The sequence below is a fragment of the Pagrus major genome, chromosome 9 (assembly GCF_040436345.1).
Source record: "Pagrus major chromosome 9, Pma_NU_1.0".
Taxonomy (NCBI): Eukaryota; Metazoa; Chordata; class Actinopteri; order Spariformes; family Sparidae; genus Pagrus; species Pagrus major.
In genome coordinates this window covers 4201835-4219546 of record NC_133223.1, presented here as the reverse complement: position 1 = coordinate 4219546, position 17712 = coordinate 4201835, and the positions used below count along the sequence as shown (strand labels likewise).

Below are 17712 nucleotides of genomic sequence, written 5' to 3'. Positions count from 1 at the left end.
GATGTGCTATCTTTACAGTAAAGTGAAAGCAGACATTTTACTCTGGCTTAAATGTGTAGTTTCATATCAGGAATGGATTATCTAAAGTGCACACAACAACAACAACTGTGATTGCTTCATCCCTAATAAGATGTTTCTATGCAGGTGGCAGAGACACAGCGGGGCTGGGTGGCAAAGGGGGCCCCTATCGGCTGGATGCAGGGCACAAGGTGTACCAGGTATCCCAGGCTGAGAAAGATGCAGTTCCAGAAGAGGTGCGCAGGGCAGCCCGTGAAATGGGGGAAAAAGCTTTCAAAGAAAGGTAGGTTGCTTTAAATCCAGAAAATCCAGCGAACACATGCTGAAAATGCCTGCTCAGTATAAGGAATCATGGCCAACCCTTAACCAAGAACTTGTATGTAAATTGAGTTAGCTCTACAATGTCAGAGTGACTATCTCTCTCCACTACCCAGAACTGAAGTGTGTTATGTGTGTAATGTGGAACAGGTGTGTGTTATGTGTGTATGGGCCTTGTGTTGGCCATCAGTCAGCAATCCCAGGTACTGTATGGTGCCCCATCCTGGGCAAACAACCGCAGGCCACAGTTCTCCGGCTGGTGGATGAACGCAATTTTAGGTCCTGCTGGACTGTGTGTGTGTGTGTGTGTGTGTGTGTGTGTGTGTGTGTGTGTGTGTGTGTGTGTGTGTACTTATACACATTTGCTTCAGAGCAGAGGGTTGAGAGGGCAGCCCTTTCACCAGCTCAACCATGAAGGCTGTCTCTGTTCTCTTTCGCTTCAAACAGTCTCGTTCTCTTAACTTTCTTTTCTCCCCCATCCCCCTTGTCCTCCCCCTTTCTTGCATGCCCCTTCTCATACACTGGCTTCTTTCACACCAAGAAGAACAACCTCTCTGACTCTTCTGTCGTTTTTCTTTTTTTAATCTCTTCTCTTCCTATTTGTAGTCATTTCACTTGCTTTAAATCTTCTTTGACACTCTTTACCTCTTTCCCTCCTCACTGTCTTCTGCCTGTCTATCAGTGTCCCACTAAGCCCAGAGAAAATCTTGTAGCTACATGTTGATACTCTGCTTCCAAATAGTTGTCACTGTACTTGACGGTTCTTCATCACAGCAGGTGAGCACACACAGCAGAACTGCCTTCGGAGAGGCCTGTTTGATTGATTTATTTTCTTAATATCACAGGCCAACTCTGTCAGGCTTTTTTTTTTGCTTGCCATTCACTGCTGCGTCTGCACAATCCTTTGTTTTCTTATCTTTAGGTTAGGCATCAGTCAAACTATGATCCCTCCATAAACCCTTGAGTACCTGACACACACGCACAAGCAAAAACAGGCTTAGGTATGCCTAAAATATTAATCTCCCACGTGAGCATGTGCACTCAGACACACATAATCACACATCTCTTGATATGTTTCTGGCTGTGGCTCCATACTATACCATTAACAGTTTATATTGTTTCTCAGTGTGTTCGACAGATGGGCCAAAATTACCTCATAGGTGCAGTTGTCTTTTTGATGTAACCTGGAAACACAAAACTCACTCACTGCAAGGCACAAAAGATGATCCACCAGAGGTCATGTGCTTGCAGGCTGCATGTCTTTGGATGGAAGGCACCAGCAAGAGTAAAACACACACAAATTTAGCCCCCTTTTAGGAGAAAAGTTATCTTATAGTGTGTTCACACTGATTGCTAAGGAAATTTTTGTCTTGCGTTACTCTTGTGAGTTTTATCATTTGTGTTTATTTGCATTACTCACTCGAGTGTTTATTCACCACAAATACCCGTAAGCTAGCGAGCAACAGCAAGTTGCAAGGGTGTGTGTGTATGTCTTTTTGTTTGAATTCAGGTCAACTCAGCACTCACCAAAGACTCTGGTTTTCTCTCTTATTTTCCCCTCTCCTCTCTGTAAAATAATGTTCATGAAGTAAAGTACATTTCCCCTCCAGCTTCAGCCAGCAGTCAACATTACAGAACATAAACACCCGACAATGACGGTCACCTCCACGGATCACTGCTGCAGTCAGGTTGATAAACGAAGATAAATCCACTTTTTAATCCAGTTCCATTATGAGAAATGTGTCAAACAACATATTAAAACTTTCTCTCTGGATTGTAGAAACTCTGAATTGTTAAAAAAATAAATCAGAAAAAATTAAATAAATCTGTTAAAAAACACAAAAGCAACATGAGAAAAAACACACAGACCCCCAGAAATGGAAAGCATTGCTCAAGAATTGGTGAGTATTGAATAAGTTGTTACTGTATTGTGTCAACCATTTTTTATACTTTTATTGCAATACATAAATTCACATGGAAATATTTTAATACACCAACAAAAAGCAAGGTAACCACAATGGGCAGTAAGCAAACCAATCTTACTTAAACAGTCTGTTTATCTAATTGAGTGCATCATCATTTGCTAAATAAAATCAAAACAAAATGTTTGAAGAGTAAACCATTATAGTCTATGTCCTGGGTGAGGTAGGTCTTGTGGATGGAAGCATACTGTGTGTGTAGTGTGTTTAGTCGTTGGGAGTGTCAGCTTCTTCTTTGTTTTTGTGGTTGTTGTGTGTAAAATTTCACGAACTTGCCTTCTCTCTCCTGTTTAAGTCAAGGTAGTGGAATTTGAAGGAAATAGCCGCGGCCACTTGCCAGAGTGTCTGCTCACCACACACACTCTCACGCGTCCTCACACATACACACACACACACACGTGTGGAAGAAGCCACTCTGCTATGTACTGTTTTGTGGGTTGACATGCTGTGGTGTGAATGCAGAGAAACAGACAGGGAGACTGTGTGTGCGGGTTGAAAATAACTGGATTACACTGTGAGTGTGATACAGTACATTGTGTGTCATGAGAATGAAAGGCCAGTCTCTACAAATGAATGGGCTAAAATTAAACATACATGTCTTCCTTCATCAAAGGAAGCAATTACTATTGTTGGTTATCAGCCTTTGTAGCACTCAAATGTGGCTGAATCTAGAGTCTTTTTTTTAAAACTTTTTTGTTTGTTTGTTTGTTTTGTCCCTACACTTTCAAAGGTTTATATTCTTCCTCCTGTGAGAAGACACCAAAATGAGTTTTGCAGTCTACAGACATTCTTCCCTTGTCTGCGCAAAACTTCTCAGAGTGTTACCTCATATATACAAGCAGGATATACTGTATGTAGGTTGCGTGAATTGCCAATGCTTAATTGTCTAAAGATGTAAATGTGTGAAAGGTTATCTGTCGATATGTGATAGACTTGGGTCAGTGATAGCAGCAGAGGATAAATAGGTATAGAGGATAGATGCATGATTGGAACATAAAGAGCCATGAGTGTTTAATACAAGTTATTCACAGATCCATAAAGGGGCACTGTGTAGTTTTGGAGAAGAAATTAGAACTCAATACAAAAATTACTCAGATTACTCAATTGCTCTTACATACTCAAAATTACAATATTACAGTGAGGTAATAATAGAAACTCAGAAATATTTCTCTTTTCCATAACTGGTTCCGCCACATATAAACAAAGTAAAACAGTATAAACTGTGTTGTCCTTTAAGGTCAGTTTGTTTATTCAGTTTATTCAGTCATGGAAACAAAGAGTTTGTGTATTTAGTTTGTTTAGGCAGAAAATATCAGTCAGTGAAGGGTTATCTTTCTTTTCTGATTAAAATTTCTTTCCCAAAACTACATAGTGCAACTTTAATGAAAAATTCTGCCCATCAACAACCAGTGAGTCTGCAGTGTGACCTTGTGTTGAGTGAAAACCAGAGGCTTTGCTCAGGCTGTGTCACTTGGCAGAGAAGGAAACTCATTCAGAGAGGCATTTTCCTTCCCTGTTCGATCTCTTCTGACTAAAATTTCTTCCACAAAACTACATAGTGCACCTTTAGGCTAAGATAAAAAATGTAAATACATTTAAAAAATGTAACATAAAGCAGCTAAATGTTTTTTTGAGTATTGAAATATCTTTAATGGAGCAAAACCTGCTAACCCAAATCCATCCAACAACTTAAAAATATACTGCTACATTCAAAGTGGTGGCCTATTTTAGATATTTGAATCTTCACTGGCCTCGCTAGTCAATTTTAATATGATTCAGCTGTCAACGATTTGAGTGCACAACGATTCTCGATGCATCCCTGTGTATCTCAGTGTATGGCATCATCACTGTTCTACATTGCATACATCTACTTTTTCATCATTAAATACAAGAAGTACGATAAATGTAAATTCTCTTTTTATTTATGTTGTTTGTTTCTTTCAGTGTTTGTTTCAGTGATTGTTTTAGCACTTACTGTGTCGCTCCCCACAGGTTGTTTGTGTCAGTTCATTTCCCCTCATTTAAGTTTTCATAAAAGGCATAATGTTGGTAGGTGTTCTGTGAGTGAATGTGTGTGAATGCATGTTTGGTCTCTTTGATTGCATGGCTGATGCCAGTGCAGTCTACACAATACATCCAACTTACTCTGTTCTCATGCAACCAGTCTCTCCCTATCTCTATCTATATCTCTATCTCCCCCTCTCTCTGTCTCTCTCACACACACACACACACACACACAGTTTTGTTGCAAGCTGTGACACATAAAGTCAGAGCCTCTCCACCATCTTTCAGTCCCTACCCGTGTTTTGAAGTCACTGCTCTGTACCTCTGTGGTGGTCACGGTCTGGTTGTCACCAAAAGTTTCAAACACCTGGCTGAGATTTCCCCCACCTGTCTCTCTTCAACACACACACACACACACTCCAGTCAGTGCAACATTGGTGAAGACACCCGAGGACTATTCTATGCCTGTGTGTGTCAGCGATACTAAAGTACCTGCACAGTGGGATTATAGGGATAAGCTCAGCTTGGGGGGCACAGTCCACCTGTCTTGTCATGTCCACAGGTGTGTTTTGAAGAGAACACACACATGCACACATGCAAAAAATGGGCTCCATATTTGATAACACTGACCCCTGTGTCACAGGTGTCCTGAGCTCATGAGCTCACTCTCTCTTCCTCTATTTACCTGATCAAAAATGCTGTTGTTTTTCTGCTCTGCTGCATCAGGGTTAGCAGTTGCATCCATAAACTTTTATGAATATAATTCTTTTGCAAAATACAGAAAGAAGAAGAAGTAAATTCCAGTGTTCGCAATTAATGTATAAAGTGTTGGTGTGTAAGAAATCCTGAACTCCATGTGTTTGAGCATTTGATGATTTGCACTTTATGAGTTGTAACCAACCAGTGTGGTGTGCAAAAATATTATGAAAGATGATTCATGTTTTGAGACTGTGTCTCAAGGTTTAATCAAAGTGCTCTATTCAATAAGATGTGCAACACTTTTTTGTGATAAACCAGTACATGCAAGGGAACATGTGACTGAGATGTCCTCAGGTACAACTGTGGGTACCACTCAAACACATTGTCCAGTGTCACTGGATTTGCACTGGCAATAAAATCTTTTAATGTGCTGCCTGCCTGATTTCATTGAGAGCCACAGAGTTACTGAATAGATACAGGTAGGAAGAAACCTGCTTGTGCCCAATTAAATTGCCTGTCAGTCATCTGATTTGCACAGTTATATGAATAGAGGCCAACACACCTCTGTTAAAGCCCTTTAGAAGAAAAAATCTAAATCAAAACTACAAATACAACTTACTGTGTGCCTGATTACTGTGAGTGTTTTACCTAAAACATGCAGTGTCAAGTCATTGCTCTTACACTGTCTGTCTCTCCCCTTCCTCTGTTTTTTCTGTCCTTCCATTTCAGGTTGAAGGAGATTGATATGAGTGAGTATGATGCTGCCACGTATGAGCGCTTCTCCAATGCTGTCAGGAGACAAGTTCAGTCTCTACGCATTATCCTGGACACTTTACAGGTTAGTTCACTCTATACATGATCTTCAACACTGTAGAACAAGGCACAGCTAAGAAAGTTTAGGCACAGACAGTTAAGTGCCTCACTCTTCCTTTCATAATGGAGGATTCAATGAAGTTTTGAAAATACAGCAAAATTGCATCAATCAAATCTGAAGATGTTCGAGTGCAAAATCTACATGTGATATCCATCATTATGTAGATTCAGCCTGATATTTGGTATATTTGGAAAACTTAATACCTTAATTGGAATTTCAGTATCATTCCTCTTGTCTGAACAGTTGTTTGTGATGACAGGTCAGAACAGTTTTTACTGTAAAGTCAGTACAGTAAGGACTGCAGTCCAGCTGACTGAGGCCAGTCAACAAAAGTCATGGGGTCACAAAGTTGATCGATGACAATTGGTTGACCTCATACAACCCCACATGTGATAGGGGGGCAGGAAGGAGGGGGCGCTGTCCCACAGGAGAACACTGATTGGTTAAGTGATGAAAAGCAAAAGCATAGAGAGTGGTGTTACAAATCCAGGATGTGAATTTGTCTCCGTTTCATTATTTAGTTTTAGACTTTCCTCCTTTTGTTTTAGCTTGTGAGGGGAAGTGTGTGTTGATACATTCAAGTAGGGTTTGGTGTGTGTGCGCGCGCGTGTGTGTATGTGTATGTGTCTCTGACAAGAGGAAAATCATGTAGCATGTGAGGATGATTACAGAGCAGTTACACGAGGCTTTGCTCTATTATTCTCTTGTCCAGGTGTGAAGCTCTATTTGTATATGTTGTTGTGGTGGGGGGCGGGGTTGTGTGTGTGTTTGTGTTTTCCATCCAGGTGTTTGCAGCCATGCCAGCGCTGGCTTTCAACATGAACGCTGCTTATTGTTTGTATTTGTCCTTGTAGCCTCGGGCGTCTTTCCCTCTGTAAAGCTGATGGAGATTATACCAATCCCAGCAGGCGTGACGCTGTGAAGTCATGTTATTTTTATCATACCTGAAGAGTGATTTAAGGAGTAACACACACTCACACGCACATACTGTACACACCCACCCATAGCTTGCAAGCTTTCATTAAACTGATAGTGTATTGTTTCCACCCACTTCAGTCTACCCACAGGGAAACCCCCCTCTCTACTTATCTCTCAACAATGGAGTGGCTTGCCAGACATAAACACCTGGGATCGTATTTATCAAGCGTTTCATAGTAAGAGATCAGTTCTAACTGGCCAACGAATCACAGGGAAACACATTTTTGCTTCATTAACCAAAGAAATGTATCCTGTCTTTGCCAGTTCCTAGGAGAGCTTCAGAGGTGTCCTAACCTGTTTCTCAGGAGATCGCAGTAATGCAGAGACATCCCATGGGAGAAGAGATATTTGGAGAATGTTTAATGACAATGAGTTCATTACAAGATACCATTTTGTCAAAAATCTAATAACTTTGCAAGATGCAGTTGTTCCATGAGCAAAGAGAGCTGTTGTCTCTCCAAGGAAGCCATCCTCACAACCTGGCATGTTTTGGCAACTCAGGGAAATACAACTTTGCAACTGTAATGATTTGAGTCTGACAGATAATGCACAGATTCTGTCCTTTTCCCACCACTCAGTGTAAAAAGGCGGAAAAACAAGTTTTGCAAAAGCTTTATGTAAATATCATAAGATTTAAGTTATTTATCAATTTCAACACATACCCCTTATACATAAAAGAGTCATGCTCCAGTCATGCTGCAAACTGAAGATGGGAGAAACATTTCTCTTCCTCTCTTCTCCTCCCTCCCATTCCAGTGACCACAGCAAAAAGTGGTCAGACAGCGTCAGACCTTCACAGACTGATAAATTATCAGCCAGATATTGGAAAATTTATATTATTGGCTATTTATTGGTATCTTATGTTAACTGATAAATAGAGCAGATAATATAAAGGCCAAAATTCTTTCATTGACTTAACAAGCACAGTATTTACAAAATTCTGATACATTAGATGGTTTTATGCATCTTTTAAAGTTGGTTAACAATCCACCAATAAACACAGAGAAGAAGAGCCACGCAGTGTGGACTAGAGAACTAAGTATGTCCTCACTGGTGTCAATGTTTTTTTACAGTCTAACAGTCTAACGCAATCGCAATTTGCAATACATGTTCCGCAAGAAAGGAGGGGAAAAAAGTCTATGAGATTTAACACAACAGATCTTGTGAAACCTGTGGAGTATAATATCATCTTTGTTGACTACATCTTAGCCTGTCTTACTCTCAGGTATGCATGAAGTACAGGTTACAAACTTCTTTTTAAGAAACAAAAATGTTAAATGATCAATTATCTTATCATATCGACCATAAGAGGCATTTATCGATTACTATATCAGCTGAAAAAATCTGTATTGTGTATTCTTACTCATTACATACTCACACTGTATGTACCGTTTATCTTTCTCATTGTCAAAAGTGTGTCAGCCTGATTTCCAACTGTCTGTTTTTTCTTTTCTTTTTTGTCTCGTTTCACAATCCAATCTGTTGCCTCTGAAAGCCCCACCAAAATGAAATCATCCTCTCCAGACAGATTTTGAAATGTGTTTATTTATTTGGTTGTCTGGTGCATAACATGTGTTCTCTGTGTGTGTGTGTGTGTGTGTGTGTGTGTGTGTGTGTGTGTGTGTGTGTTTCAGGCTAAAGGGAAGGAAAGACAGTGGTTGAAGAACCAGGCTCTAGGAGAACTGGATGATGCTAAAATCATTGATGGACTGACTGGAGAGAAGGCTATATATAAACGCAGGGGAGAGCTGGATCCAGAGGTTTGTGTGTGTGTTGCTACAGATATTTAAAGCACACTTAAACTTGAGTGTGAGCCGCACCTCCAAATACACTGCCAGACTTACACACATAATTTTGACTTTTATCTGTCAGATGATACATTCCAGTGGTGTGTGTGAGATTATTATTACACCCCGTGTTTCTGCTCGAGCTCGTAGACAGCTTCCAGTCATTTCTTCTACTGTCATGTATGCTATATTACACACACACACACACACACACACACACACAGCACAGAGATAGTTCCCACACTAATCATACAAACACAAACTAACCATAATATGCATACCATGTTTTTCTACCTTATTTAGCTCCAAGCATTGCATATTTTTGGTTTGGCATGAAGTTCTACACTGAAGTAATTGCAGCCAGTTTTGAAATCCTGGCCTTGTGTTAAATGTTATTTTAAGTAAGCCACACCATATTACACAAAACACTCCCCAATGTAGGTACTTTCTTTAATTAAGTCGCTGCTAATACTCTTTCTAATCTTGTGCTTTGTGTGTATGTTCCCATGTGTTTACAGCTGGGCAGCCCTCAGCAGAAGCCCAAGCGTTTACGAGTGTTAGCCGACGTGTCAGGCAGCATGTACCGCTTCAACGGGGTGGATGGCAGGCTGGAGCGCTCCATGGAGGCAGTGTGTATGGTCATGGAGGCTCTAGAGAGCTATGAGCACAAGTTCAAGGTGAGAAATCTCACATCAAAGCAGAAAAAAAGTGATGTCCACTCTGACTCGATATGCATTTTTCTTTTAAAAAATGTAATCTAACTATAAATCTGTTTGTCTGCATGCTATTCACATGTCTAGAGAACCGTTCATCCGATCTACTTCATACTTGGCATGTATGTTACTGAGGACAGGAGGAAGTGCAGTGTCCAATTTGGTGCATTTGGACACGTAAAACGTTCAATATTAATACATTTTGAATAAACAGCACACAGCGCTCTGTGCAGCAGTGGGGCATGACTTCAGCGCTCTGGCTTCATGGTTCTGCAGACTGAAGCTGGGCTCACACGTGATCGCTCTCACATTATCTCATGGGGAAACAGACATAAACAAAAAGGAGATTAGCATGGTGCAACAACTTGCTATAGTTTTGCGTTACAGTGAGAAAAAAACAAAAGCTGAAGGTTAAACGAGTTGGGATGAGTTGGTCATCTTTTGTTTGCCTCAAGGACTACAATGTTTACCACTGCTTGGCAGCACTGCCAGCTGCTCCAGGTTGCCTCCGTCATTGGTTGTTGTGCACTAGCTTGGAAAGTACCGAAGTAATCATTCAGATTTTAAATCCTGAATGTCAAACATGTTTGATTTTATCAGGACGGCCCAGAAAGCTTAATTCTGGATTTGTAAAAAATGCATATAGAGCCACAGTGTGCAACACTTTTTTCTGCTTTCAAGTTCACTTCCAGTGATCAGCGGCTCACTACAGCCTTTGGTGGGCATTACTTTTCTATTACAGAGGATGTCACACCAAACATTGTGCTCTATAAGCTTAACCCACCACTATCACCTGTGTTACATCTACTGATTTATTTATTTATTTATTTATTTATCCAGAGACATGGAGAATGTGTATTCACACACCATTTGTTTTCTGAATTAATCTGACCCTGAAAAGCATTTTAGTTTACATATGAATTGGTATATGTGTTTTAGCCACACTACTCCTGGGAACCACTTGTAATCAGGTTTCCACCCACAGCTCCTACTTTCTGTACAGTGGCCATAAAATAAACAATAATAACCAACCAGGCTTATCTTTCTCAGAGAAAATTCATTTCACACACTTTAGCAATATGAGACTTTATTTGGATAAATCCTGGATCAATATACTTCATCCACTAATGTTTTGCCTTCACCCTGGTGGTCTTACGAATTAAACTTATTGAGGTCAGCCATCTAAAGGAGTTGTTGTGTTGTAGCTTCCAACATGGACAGCCACACTGGTCTTGGCTTTGGCTAGACTGTCATTAGTTTTAACCTTATGATCATTACTGCCTGCCTAAAACTAATTTTATGTGCCACTGGTGCTCTTATATCAAACTTTTGACCACATCAGTCTGTGCAAAGAAGGATACATTTCCGGGCCACTGATAGTGGAAAATATTAGAACCATATTACCAAGGAAACTAGGATCATGCAAAAGATGGAGGAAGTGAAGCAGAGTGACAGAGAGACGACCCCCCCCCCCCCCCGTCTCTCTGTCACTCTGTAGGGAGATGTGAGCATGTGCAAAAAGTTGAAGGGAGACAGACTTCTTGGCCCCTAAGTGACACTCAACCCAACTAATACTGATCACATATCCCACACACACGCACAGTTATTCTCATCACCTGACAGTGTAACCGCTTTCTTTGTATAACACCCCTTACATTAAAATGCATCTGATCGCACAAAACACGTGGAAACCTTCACCTGTGTATGTCTGTGCTACATGCAGTCTTACTCTGTGTGTGTGTGTGTGTGTGTGTGTGTACAATGTAAGACATCCATTGATGGTGGTAGGTCAAACAAACATATCTATTCATGGTTTCTATTTGAAACAGTGCTTGTAAATAAAGATGGCTAGATGAAACATTAGTCTTAAGAATTTGTCACTTGTAAGTTTCATGTCCTATTTATTACAGCCATCAGAGCCCCATTTAAAAACCAAAAATGGAACAGAAAACTTGCATATCAGTGTTGTGAACAAAAACCTCTGAACTTTAATTTGAGCGGCTTTAATTATATATATCTTGAATTAAATTTAAGGATGTATTGGTCCCTGAGGTGTATAAAAACCCCAACTGAAAAAAAAAGGTTAGTACAAAAATATTCTGCAGTGAAAAGACAACAATTTGAAAAATACACTTCTACCCAGCAACAGCTATATGGACAGATGAGACACACAGTCGCATACCTTTGACCACCACAGCCATAACCACCCTTATTAGAAATAGCCCATATACGTAATACCTGGGTCCTGAAATAGTTGAGTGGAGCCCACGGTGCCAGGCTGACCCAGACTTACATAAGCCAGATATGATGGATATCCTATGGGAGTCATTTTGGCATGACAGGGTGTGTGGGGTTGGAGCGAGGATAGCTTTGTGTAAGTTACGATCTGATGTTTCTGCACCATCACACCTAGATCTTTACACTTCATTCCAAGGTCTATTCTAGGTCCTGCATGAGGATGAGACAACAGGGTTTTACGCAAAATAATATATAGTCATTGTTGCTATTTATATTCATGTGTTATGACACATTGTACCTTTGTACCATCTTAGCAAATTCTCTTTAATATAAACTGTTTTCTCTGTGCAGTATGACATAGTGGGCCACTCTGGTGACGGCTACGACATCGAGCTGGTCCGAGCGGACAAAGTCCCCAAGAACAACAAGCAGAGACTCAAAGTCCTCAAGGTACAGATAAATCATCAGTCCATTCATGTTTTCTTTACTGTACACCAGTTATTCCCACACATACATACTGAAAAAAATTGTTGGTCGACTTTCTTTGTCTCAGAAGCCTGTATTGAAATGCAGCTATGAGTATACATTAAGTGAATGGCTGCAGTGCTACAATAAGGTTTGTTGTTGTTTTAACTTTTCAACAGTGGTCTGTAGTCATTCAGATAGTTTTATATTTGTCCAGGAAAGTTTTTTTGTTTTTGTGTCATGGGTGAACTGACCCTTAAATATACAATTGAACGGTAGCCTCTGAGTTTAATGATCAGAGCTGTTTGCAGTCCCCAGTCTGGCACTTACCAGGATCAGCCACCACAAACAATTTTTCTACCTGTGCAATATACTGGATAATATGATGTCCTATCTTGTTCCCTCCTCCTACCCCTCCACCCCCACAGACCATGCATGCCCACTCTCAGTTCTGCATGAGCGGCGACTACACTCTGGAGGGCACAGACGCCAGCATTAAGGAGCTGGCACGAGAAGAGGCCGACGAGCACTTTGTGGTGGTGCTCAGTGATGCCAACTTGGAACGCTATGGCATCCGGCCCGAGCGCTTCGCCCCAAGTTCCTGACCTCCGACCCGCAGGTCAATGCCTTTGCCATCTTCATTGGATCCCTTGGGGATCAGGCTGAAAGGTGAGGAGGTGGAGACAAGGGTGGTGGTACAAATAACAGGCTGGACACACTGGATGCGTGTGCAGTGCTACTGAGTGGCATTACCTCTTACTTTTTATTTCAGCGTCTGTGTTAACAGGTTAGACCGTTCACACTGCATGTATGAGACGCGCATCTAGAGATTCAGAGCCTCACCTATTGTACTGCGACATGCGCAGTTATTGGCAAAAACAGACCTGAAAACGACCTGTAGACAGTCATATCCACATCATACCAGCATTTCACAACAGTTTTAATGTCTGTACCTGTACAATATGTCACAGACATGAAGAGAACACACACAACAACAGGTGAGGGGCAGTTTCTTTCACTTTCTCTCCCTCCCTCTCTTTCCCCCTCGTGCTTTCACGCTCATTCAAAGGGGATAAGGGAAAATCACTCCATCATAATTATTGATTATTATCAAAGGCAAACTCCATGTAAACACATAGGGCAGGCAGGAGCCGCGCTGCAGCAGCAACACAGCCTATGTGAACACAGACACATGAGTGACCTGCAGCAGCTCAGCAACGCAGCCGCCACGCAGTACACAGGAATCCACTGTGTCCAGCCTGGTAGGGAAGCAAATGAGGAAATTCTAGGTAGAGATGCGCCAATTGATTGGCTGTTTTCTAGCATGATCGGCTATGACCAGTGGCCACTGATCAGTGTCAGATATATCTGATTCTTCAGTTGATGACAAGATGTGTTATTAAATTAATCTGTTGCACCTGTTTTCTTTAAGGAAAGTCAAACATTCTAGGCATAGGGCATTAATTGTGCAATTACTTTGAGGATAATACACATTCACAACACAGAGGCTCCGCTGTCTGAACCAAGGTCGGCAATTTTATATTTTGCTCACATGTCAGCTGCAGCACATTACAGAAGGACTTCCACTTTTGCCTTTCACAATAAGAGTCCTGGATACACCAATATACACTCGGTAAATGCTTATCAGAGTGAGAGGGTACTGTGACCTGGTGCAGTTCTGTAGAAAATGTAAGATTGTTTTAATAGTCAATGTTTTATTATGACTATGCAATTGAATTTCTAATTAAAGAAAGTTGAAAAAAGTTTGTATATATTGTGATTTATAGTTTTTAGGGAGAAAATCAGAATTCGCCAAAATCAGAATCAGCAGGTCTGACTTTTAAGAAATCTGTATCAGCCAAGAAAATTGCAATCAGTGCATCTCTAATAGAAAAGATAAGTGAAGAGGGAGAAAATACGAGCTGATGCCAAATAAGGATAAGAATGGCAGGAGGAAGTCAAAAAAAGTAAAGAGGGAGAGAAGATTCGAGAGAAAATGTGGAGGAGAGGTAGTAATGAAAGAGGAGAAGAAGAATGAATGAAAGGACAAGGAGAAGGATGGAAAAAACTCAAGATGGTACTTAAAATGGACTATCTTTAAACATCAGCATCCCTCGTAAAGGAGCTATGTAGTCCATTTTAAGGATCCTGCAAAAGAAACTCCAATCTAAATCGGTCTGTTGGTCTCTAGACTGTAGTCGGTCATCCAAAACCAATAAAGAACAACTAGACTTCAAAGTTAAGTAGAACAATGACTCTCCAATTTAGTTGAGGTGAGGCCTGCTCATGTTCCTGCTTGCTGCTGCTCCTGCTGACCTTTGTTGTCACATCCCAGATTAAGTCCTGGGAAGGACAAAGAGGGGTAAGTACACTCTTCAGTCTGCTTTGAGGAACCGCTGGCTTCATGATAAGAATGCAGCCACGAGCTGAAGGAGCTCCAGAATGACAGTGACCTGGTTTGAGCCTCGCTCATCACTCTAGGAAGAATAGGAACACAGAGAGAGAGAGAGAGCAAAGAAAGATACCTCTGACCCTCGAACTGACTTCAGTACAAATTACTCTATAACTATGAGTACGAGTCAGAATGCTGGGATAAAGAAATGAGAGGAATATATTTACATGTCATGGAAGCACACAAGCATTAGAACTTAGTTATGATGATGAAGTCATGCAGTTACATAATATTGCATTAGGTCACTTTGGGAATACTGTTCATACCCCTGTTGACTGTGCATGCTTGCGTCTGTCCTCATTTAAAGGACGCTTGTCCTTTACTGTTTGGAAAAGAGGAATGTGTAAAGAAATGAGGGAATGAAAGAACAAAAAGAGTTCCATCAGAGGAAGTGGTAAAAAGAAAGGACTGAGATGCAGTTGAAGTGGCTGTGTTGTCTTGTTCCTAAGCTCCACCATGTGAATGACAGCCCTTTCATTCACACACTGTACTCTGTCAGTGGAAATGTCTAGTACCAGTTCACACAACAAACAAGTACTTGTCTGTCTTCTTATTTTGGGAAACGATTCTGTTGCTAAAGTTCAGTCCCTCTGTTTAACCTCAAACTTGTGTCTTTTTGTCTTTGTTTCAGACTCCAAAAGACCCTGCCAGCTGGGAGATCCTTCGTTGCCATGGACACCAAGCAAATCCCCCAAATACTGCAGCAGATCTTTACATCTACAATGCTGTCCAATGCCTGAGACTGACACAAACAAACACACACGTGCACACAGAAACACATACACTCACTTCTTATCTCACATGTTCAGAACCTCAAATTAGTTTTGTAAGCTCTGAAACTTGTCTGGCTTCGGCACGGTGATTTATCACGATGTGATAACCAACTTTTTGTATCAGATTATAAAACTTTATCTGACTGTACCAGGTCTGAAGACTCACCTCTGTACAAGCCTGAAGGGCAAAGATGTTTATGTTTACTATTCAACAGAAATCTGACAGTGTTGTGTTAGCGTGACAGAGTTAAATAATGTCTAGCTGCTCTGTACTGTCCCTCTGGGAATAGGAACTGTACAGTGTAGTCTGTGATCTTGTGCAGAATGACTGTGCATTACTGTGAAATGACACACACTGCATTGGTAACTGCAGTGACATTATGAATGCCTGGAGCCTGTCTCAGACCCCATGTTGGGATCAAGCACATAGTCCAACCTATTGTTGTTTTTGTGTTTTGGGCCGATAGTGTGCTGACGCACACACACGTACGTTCTCGTCCTGTTTTGGGTTGTGAGCAACTTTACTAAGAAAGGAAGGGTCATGAACTTGAAACAGCCTCACTTATTTGGACTTCCTCCTCATTTCTTATCTGTCACACAGAGAAACGCACAGACACATGCATGAGGGGCAATACCAACACACCACCTGAGTGACACTTGGTTGTGGCTAGCAGCAGTAACTTGGCTCTTTTGGAATGCTGTGACTGTGACCAGGGAATTTCCCACCTGACTGCACACGCTCTTTAAAGGCAGCCGCTGTTGCACAAGCCCCTGCTGTGTGTGTGTGTGTGTGTGTGTGTGTGTGTGTGTGTGTTTTCCTCCCACAGCATCTATGTCAACACGCACAAGCCCTTTCCTTCCTGACCGCTGGACCTTGTGACGCCGCATGCTCGTCTCAGTACTGCGAGGAATCTCAGATCGCCTTTCATTGCCAGACCTCCCACTCCTCTCTCTTTCTCAAACATACTCATGAACACCTTCGCCACTACGAGGCAAATTAGCAGAAAATTCTCTGACTTAGTGTGTCTGTGTGCATAGTTGTGTGTGTTTGTGTACATCATTTTTAATGTATGTATTCGAATCAGGCTGTGCAGTCAGATTAATTCTTCCTTTCTGTGCCAACTCGCAGTCATGTGTGTCCAATTGCATATCAGTTTGGCCCCTGGTTGTGATACTTGGCGTTCACGCCTCACTATGCTTCACTGACAGGATCAATAGAACAGCTGTTCTAACGATGAGTCTCCATTGATCCCTCTCTGATAGAGGTCCTGTCAGTGTTTTTATTAACCCACTTCTGTCTCCCTTTGACCCTCTCTCTTACTTGTTTTCCAATTCTGCTGATTAGTAGGATGCAGTAAATGACCCCATAGTGAAGACTGGAGACATTTTGTCTTCATGAAAAGATTGCCTGTTGAAACTTCATGTTTGGGTGTATAGGCGTTTAAAGTGTGCATAGAAGCATTTTAATATTATATATAGAGAGATAGATTTTCAGTCTCTTTAGTCTTATTTAATTGTACATTATTTTATGTAATTACTTTATGTGAAAAAAAAAAATGTACAAGTAATGTACAAAATTGTAATAAAATCATGCTAATATTGCTTGCTTGATTCCCACAGTTTTTGTCTTGTAACTTGTCTTTAGGGTTGCAACAGTATGAGATTTTCATGGTACAATAACCATGTCAGAAAATATCAGAATTTCAAAGTATCCCTGCATTACACAATTATTACCTCCACCAAGAAGATTGTTTTCACGTGTGTCTGTTTGTTTTTGTTTGTTAGGTTGGTTGGTTTGTCAGCAGGATTACACAAAAACTACTGAACGGATTTTTGTGAAACTTGGATGGAGGATGGCTCTCAGCCAGAAAAGGCCCTGTTATCTTTTGGTGCAGATCTGGATAAAGAGACAGATCCGGGAAGTTGTGGGACGTTTCAGTTTATTTCTCAGAGAATAATGCATGGACCTTGATAAAAATAATCAGGCGTATTGATGTTGCTGGTATCTATGAGTGAGTACTGTGGCTTTAACGTTTCCATTCGTAACAATCAGCCCCTGCTGTCCAAAGGAAAACATGTATCTGTAGATTGTGTTATTTTGAATATATTAGACCAGGGGTGCCCAAACCTTTTCACTTAGAGGGCCAAACTGAAAATGGATACCAGGTTCCTTAATTGACTAACTTCCTGTGTAAAGTGTTTCTTCGCCCGCCATGCTCAGATGTGAGATGCAATTAATTTCACAACATATATTTACAATATTTATTTATTTATTTATTCAGAAGACATCTGGCAGGCCAAATTGAACCCTATGGTGGGCCAACTGTGGCCCACAGGCCCCACTTCAGGCAGTCCTGATGAAAACTAAAGAATAATAATTACTAACTAGATCTTTATAGGTTGTAAGAATTCTC

General features: G+C 41.0%; 1 protein-coding gene across 1 annotated transcript in view; it reads left to right on the top strand.

The window, feature by feature from the left end:
- vwa8 (von Willebrand factor A domain containing 8) overlaps positions 1-16900 on the top strand; it is a 92179-nt gene extending 75279 nt beyond the window's left edge. Inside the window, 8 exon segments of the mRNA XM_073473349.1 lie at positions 145-301; positions 5748-5856; positions 8505-8630; positions 9176-9334; positions 11960-12058; positions 12502-12666; positions 12669-12742; positions 15157-16900. Coding sequence (XP_073329450.1) covers positions 145-301; positions 5748-5856; positions 8505-8630; positions 9176-9334; positions 11960-12058; positions 12502-12666; positions 12669-12742; positions 15157-15265 — 998 coding nt within the window. The 3' untranslated portion in view covers positions 15266-16900.
- The last annotated feature ends 812 nt before the right edge of the window (positions 16901-17712 follow it).